Raw genomic sequence first — 6763 nt, forward strand, 5'->3', positions numbered from 1 at the left:
CGTGTCTTTAAAAAATTCACCGAGTATTCGGAAAAAATAAATCTTTGGGTATTTAGGTTCATAGCTTAATAAAAAATAGAAAATTAATCACATATTTTTAACATTATTCATTATGTATTTAAAAAATGATCAGTTTTTTTGTGTGAAAAGTTCAACATGTAATTACAAAATTTAAATGTGTATTTTGGAAACATTCAGGGTGTATTGAAAACAACATAACAGGACATATTTGAAAAATGTATATAAAACAAATATATGAAAATTGAATAAATAAGTAAGTGGGAAATGAAAAATGAAATCAGCGAAAAACATAAGAAATCAAAGAAAAAGAACTAAGAACTAGGAACTTTTTTTTTAAAGAGAGGGACAAAACTAGGAACTGAATGAACCAAAAATAGAGCAGGGCGAGTAAACTGGCCAATAGCCCATAAATGGGTTGGGCCATTACTGTGCCTTATTCTGCCCGTTAGGGCGACATATTGCCAGTTTTTTGAGGGTGGCATACGCAACTGGGCCTCTCCATTTAGCGTCCTGCAATGTAGTGACCTGACTAGATGGTTTTCTATCATTTTGTTTTTGCTTTCTCCCTGGTTTATTTGTTTTTGGTCGGTCTGTTATATGTTTGCTTTAGAAATGAAGAACATTTGCATATTTTTAAAACACGCCATTTGTATTTGAAATTTCGAGAGATTTAAAAAATGAACAGATTTTGAAAATTTAAATTTCTTGAACAATTATTGAAATTTTCAAATATGTTTTTAAAAACATTTAACATTAAGATTCCAAACATTTTATAAAGACCCAAACTTTTGTTGAAATTGTGGATTTTTAATAATGTTAACATTTTTCCTAAATGTTCTAAACATTTCTGAAATTTCATGAATATTTTTTAAATTGTGAAACTCTTTTGAAAAAAAAGTAAAAAATTAAGCAAAAACCAACAGTAAAAACCTGAGAAAAACCAGACCTGGAAGGTTCCTAAAATAAGGACAACTGGGAATCTGAACCTTTTCCCCTTTTTTTTAGAATCATCAAAACCTTGCCAGAAACGAACTCTGTTTTTTAGGAACAGGAAAGAACTCTGTAGACAGGCTACCAATCTAAATGGGTCGACCAGCTGAGTCGCTCGCTGGCTGGCTCTATGCGAGATGTGACCCATTTGTCGCGATATGTAGAAAATAGGAAATGCCGTTTTTTGATTCACATTCTTAGAAAAAGGGCTGACGCCCATAGCCAAAGATGAGGAGGACGCATGGGAAGGGCATATAGGCATAGCCCAAGCAAGAATAATCATGGGATAAGCAACTCGTGTCATTTAGGGTGTGCCCATATCAGCAAAGATGGATCATGAGCTAGCTGCTCCACATATCCAGACACAAACAATAGAAGATCCTTGCACACACACACACACACACACACACACACACACACACACACGCACGCACCCGATCGGTTGTGTAGTAGGCCGGCCATGTGGTGTTTTTCCCACCGGTTTTAGAACCTTGTAGACCCCCCCCCCCCATTTTCTGTGTTTTCTTCCATAGCGGGCTTTGTTTGGTTTTTCCAGGTTCCTTTTATTTTCGTTTGTTTTCTATTTGTTTTTTCTTCTTTTAATTAGTGAATTTTTTCAAATCCACAATTTTTTTCAAATTAATGAACTTTTTGAAGTCCATAAACCTTTTAAAAATCCATGAAAAAAATCATATCCGTGAATTTTTTCCAAATTCATGAACTCTTTTTCAAACTCTCAATTATTTTCTCCAATCCGCATTTTTTCCAAATCCATGAATATTTTCTAGATCCTGAACTTTTTTGCAAATTTGTAAAGTTTTTTCAAGTGTGCATTTTTTTTTGCAAATTTGTGAATTTTTTTCAAGTTTTTTTCTCACGCATGAACTTTTTCCAAAATCAACTATCAATCGATCAAAGGACAACAACCAACGATCAATTTGTTGGCGGCCAAGGGGAATTGAGTCAAACTTGTTAGCGGATGAAGAAGCCAGCCCAGCGAACAAGGTGGTTCGCTTTTGTTGGGCCGGCCTAGACGTGTAGGGCGCGTGAGGCTAGGTGGTCGGGAGCAACTAACTAAAGGTTACCACTCGGGGAGCTCCTGCAAGGGTCACTTTTGTGGTTTGGCAATGTACCAAGTGGTGTGTCCAGCCGCCGTCACATGTCGCTTGAGGGCTCTCCCTCTAGATTATTATTTTTATGCATTTTCAGATATTAGATGATTTGTAAGTTTTTTTTAGCTTTTCGGTTTTTGCCTGGCTTTCCATAGGTTTTGGAAGAAAATTTTATTTCTTTTATGCGAAGCACATCTATGCTTCTTGAAGAAAATAAAATCTGATTGTGTTTCTCATGGAAGCACAAATTTGCATCTCAAGAAGCACAATCTGTGCTTTCGTCAGAAGCACAACCTGTGCTTCAGTCATAGGCACACATGTGCTGTTGGCAAGAAGCAAATGTGTGCTTTCACTTTATTGAAATCATGTTGCAATCGCATAGTTACGGTCAATTGGTTTGTCTAGAATAGTTTCATGTATCTTGAATGGGGACTCGGGTAATTGGTTTATAGTTTCGGTTTTACGCATTCGAGAAAGGCACACCGGTTGGATTAGAATTCTATCACGCGCGGAGTCAGGCAGTTTATTAAAATGAGATCTAGTTTCGAACACCTTGATGGGAGAAATCTGACAATGAAAACGATTCGGCATTTGGACACATGGTTTAAGAGACAAAATGCTTTGAATGAACAAATCTATGGAAGAAAAAAACTGCCAGATTGCGAGAAGGTGTAGAGTGACCTTGCAGGGTAGCCTTTAACTAGCAATCTCGTAGGAGCACGATTGAAAACAAAGGTCATCGCGAATCTTGCTCATATTGGGCTGATTTCGGTCCCAGCCCGCAGGCTATCTTTCTTTTTTCTTGCCCATATTGGGCTGAGATGGGAATTAAAGCGGCCTTTTGTCCTTCGGAGGTAATTATACCGGTGCCTGCCTGAGAAAATTTCCGGAGAACACCTCCGCGTCTCGTCTATTCCCATTCTGCCCCTGGCCTCTCCGCCGCTCCGCTCCTCGCCGAAGAAACCCTACGCGCTCGTCGCCACCGTCCTCGCCTCCACCTGCACCCGGGATGTACGCCGACAGGGTCTCCGGACGGAAGCGCTCCGTCAGGGACCGCCTCGGCTCGGGAGGCGGCGGTGGAGGCTCTCGCCCGCGGTCTGACTCAGCGAAAAGGTGCGCTCGCTCGCTCGAAGGCTTCCCAATCATTGCTCGTTTAGCTGTTTCTGTGCTGCTTGATGTTGCGCGCTTGCAATCCCTTGTTTGGATCGGGTACTCGAGTCGAGATTGCTCGGAAATGTTGCTTAGGGCCCTGAAATCAGGGAGTTCGTGGCACTGGTAGCTTGATGCTTGATTAACGGAGCTTAGTACCCTTTTCGTTGTAAGACGATCTGGTTAGGGGTATCGTATATCTCATTCGTAGTGTAGCTACTAACGTACATGGGATCATCAGATCAGTAGCTACGGAGTACGGTTGTTTTTGTTGGCTGTGTCTGTGTGATTAATCAGACATAGAGGAAATGCGCGACATTTGCTTGATCTGAAATGTGGTCATCAGCGGCCTTTTGGCATTTCATTGATCTGAAATACTTTTTAAAGCAATTGGGCAGGGTGACATTATGCAAAGGCGCACCAGCATTGCATGATTTGGAACAATGTTGTCACTGATGGTGAATCTTATTGCAGCAAGGCTGGTCATTTAGATACCAGTTGCCATTTCAGCTTCAAGAAACTCTTGAATGAGTGCATTGTTTTCACCTGATCTCTTAAATGCAAATTGCTGCTGCTATTAGTCTGTTTATTTGCTGTACATCTTCCATATTGGGCATTTTGCAGGTTTCGCCAAGTTGATGGGACTTGGAGGCGTGAGCTCTACAAGGATTCTGTAGGAACCCAAAGTTCATGTAAGGAGTACTGCCTGAATTATATTGAGCAGTACCCTTTCTTTCTATTCCCCTTGAAGATTTATCGTCACCTTGATTCTTCTGCTGTGCGTGGTTAAGCTGTACCTGCTTCCAGAAATCTTCAAGCAATCCAAAAATCACATATGAGGCAAAGCACTGTGGATGTAAAGAAATCATCAGTTCCAGATCTTCGCGAAAAGTTATCTGGAGGCCAGCGCCCTCAACTCAGTAGTACAGTTCAGATCCCAAAACCTGTAGCTGAGATTCCTAAGAGTGCTAAACCTGTTCAAAAGAAACAGACCCCTGCTGCTGCTGCTGTTGCTGTTGCTGCCCGTCCTGTCACTGAACAAGTAAATGCACCAGCTGCGCCAAAGCAATCCCAGGAAAAGGTAGGAGAGTTCTATGCAATCTTCTTACAAGCTATTATTCTGATGAGCTATTACATGTTGTTTCTTGTTCTAGTCTAGTGGTTGTTGACATGTTACCTGTTACTCTATTTAGCGTTTAGTGCTGTGAATACAAAGGAATTGTTTTTCTGCCTGAACATATAATATGCGCAACCTTTAATTGAACTCTGATCCTTAGTGTACTATAATATTCGTATATATGTTAATCCCCTACTTCTTTGGGGTGTTTGTCTGTCTGGATCCAAAAGTTTTGTGTGCCTAGTTTCATACCACTTTGGGTCACCGCCGGGGCAAAAAATGTGGGTCTTTTGATGCCGGGAGAGTAATGACCATGATGTAATATTTTTTAGTTTCTTTACAATGTGCTGCAAACTCTTGTCCGTTTCCTTCTTAATTAATGGATGAGGCAAAGCTTTTGCCTCCGTTTCAAAAATAAATAAATTTAATACCACTGTACAGTTATTCTTGTCTAGATGCTTGTTGGTTTCCTGTGGGTTTCATCATTTTAATTTAATGTTAAAATACTTTGTTTATTTGGAACGTGCAGGCTGATGCCTCACTTGACAGATTGCTGAAGTCTCTTGATCTGGAGAAGTATTCTATAAATTTCCAAGCTGAAGAGGCATGTTTGATTTATGTGGCAATTTCAAACCGTGGATGTGCTACTACATTTGTTGATGTATATTCAATTTTCAGGTTGATATGAAAGCATTGGTTCACATGAATGAGGAAGACATGAAGTCACTAGGAATTCCAATGGTACTACACGAACTTAATTTGATGCAATGTTTTATTGCATAGCTTTTAGAAGCATGTTCCCTTTCCCCCAAAATGTGTTTACACTATGTTGCTACAATAAGAAATCTTTCACCCTGAGCAATGTAAGACTAAACTGGCATAGCAGGTATATGCTGATCTATCCTGGATGTAGATTGACGTAACCGTCAAAGTGAAATTGTAGCAGTTGAGTGATTTATTTTTTCGCTTTTGCTTGGCGTTTGTGTGTTGTATTACTATGCTGTCTGTCTCTCTATCTGATTTTTGTCCTGTTGAGTTTGCATCCAATCAGCTCAGTTATTAGATTTATATTAGCATTGGTTGGGTAGAATGAAGTAAGCTGGTTAAGTACTCCCTCCGTAAAGAAATATAAGAGCGTTTAGATCACAGTGATCTAAACGCTCTTATATTTCTTTACAGAGGGAGTAATTAGTACCTCAAGCTACATTTAGCTTCAATACCAGATTTAGCATAGGTTCAGCAAACCATTATGTCAGAGCAATACCATGTAACACATCTAAGAACTGCAACAACGTCCATTTATTAATTGTTCAGCTTTCATTTTGCTTGTGGTCTGCTTGTAAAGATTTTGCTTAAAGCTTAACCTCTGCCTTTACCAGTGTACTCTAAATGGATTGTATCTTTTTCCCAAGATGTTCTATCCATATTAATTTGGTAACTTGATTATGCTTACAGGGCCCTCGGAAGAAGATATTATCAGCACTGGCTTCGAAGAGAAAGAAGTCCTCAAGATCATTACCGCCTACCAGCTGAATGCATCTTAAGCCGTGGTTAGTTAGACGACTTGTCATCTTGAGGAGTAACTTAAGGCGAGCCAGATTCCTACCTACCTAGACTATGTATAAATATAGAACTCCATGATCTCGGGGTGGTGTTGTAATGCAAGATAACTAACAGTTCATGGGAGAGCTGCTCCATCTGTGACCTAGAATATTTGGATGCTAGTTTACCATGCCTTTTGGGATTGTTTCCCGTGTACGGCAGATCCAGTTGTTGCCTATTACTATTAGTCTTGACAGTGGAGTCAGGGCGATGAACATCGCCATGTTGTCCATGCTAAATGGCTTGGAGGATCTGGGTGTTGCATATTTTTTAACTTTTTTTTTTTGGTTTCTCCTGTTTTGCGAATGGGTGTTGCGTGTACTGTGGTGAAATCTGCCTGATGTTGTGAAGGTGTACCATCGTCTTTGGAACTTTGTTTTTCTTTTCTTTTAACATGTCGGTTTATGCTCTTGCCTGCGTTGTGGACTGGGCTGCTAAATGGTCAGCTCGCTTAACCGGCGTGCGGGGACCAAAATTATCTATCGGTATTGGCTTTTTACTTTTTTTGATGATTGATTTTATCTTCCTGACCATGTACAGGTGGTGTGATGAGTGAACAGGTAGTTATAAGGACATGTTGGGCAAGCGAAAAGCCAAAAAATACTTTGACTGGAAGAACAATAGTTTTATCATGAGTACTTCTAACACATATAATCGTCTTAGCATTATTATCCACCATTCCTACATGATTTTGTTGCTGATTGTACAATGTTATATTCACAAAATCGTCACTAGATAATTCTCATCGTGTTGTTGTGGGAATTTATAGCAA

General features: G+C 39.8%; 1 protein-coding gene across 2 annotated transcripts; it reads left to right on the top strand.

The window, feature by feature from the left end:
• The first annotated feature begins 3006 nt into the window (after positions 1 to 3006).
• Positions 3007 to 6257, top strand: LOC123168496 (ankyrin repeat and SAM domain-containing protein 6). Of its 2 annotated transcripts, none has more exons than XM_044586380.1 (6): positions 3007 to 3236; positions 3897 to 3964; positions 4064 to 4353; positions 4919 to 4993; positions 5068 to 5130; positions 5845 to 6257. In XM_044586380.1, exons 1-6 carry the CDS (start codon positions 3133 to 3135, stop codon positions 5920 to 5922), a joined length of 678 nt encoding a protein of 225 aa, XP_044442315.1. In that variant the 5' UTR covers positions 3007 to 3132; the 3' UTR covers positions 5923 to 6257. The 2 variants fall into 2 exon arrangements, with proteins under 2 accessions (XP_044442315.1, XP_044442316.1); XM_044586381.1 differs by lacking the exon at positions 5845 to 6257 and adding an exon at positions 5276 to 5476.
• Positions 6258 to 6763: the final 506 nt, after the last annotated feature.

Source organism: Triticum aestivum, chromosome 7D (assembly GCF_018294505.1).
Source record: "Triticum aestivum cultivar Chinese Spring chromosome 7D, IWGSC CS RefSeq v2.1, whole genome shotgun sequence".
Taxonomy (NCBI): domain Eukaryota; kingdom Viridiplantae; phylum Streptophyta; class Magnoliopsida; order Poales; family Poaceae; genus Triticum; species Triticum aestivum.

Excerpts from the sequence above, each read along its gene's own strand:
- LOC123168496 (XM_044586380.1), top strand. The coding sequence starts at position 3,133 with ATGTACGCCGACAGGGTCTCCGGACGGAAGCGCTCCGTCAGGGACCGC. Across the intron at positions 3,237-3,896 it reads CGGTCTGACTCAGCGAAAAG|GTTTCGCCAAGTTGATGGGA; the intron begins GTGCGCTCGCTC and ends GGCATTTTGCAG. Across the intron at positions 3,965-4,063 it reads TGTAGGAACCCAAAGTTCAT|CTGTACCTGCTTCCAGAAAT; the intron begins GTAAGGAGTACT and ends TGCGTGGTTAAG.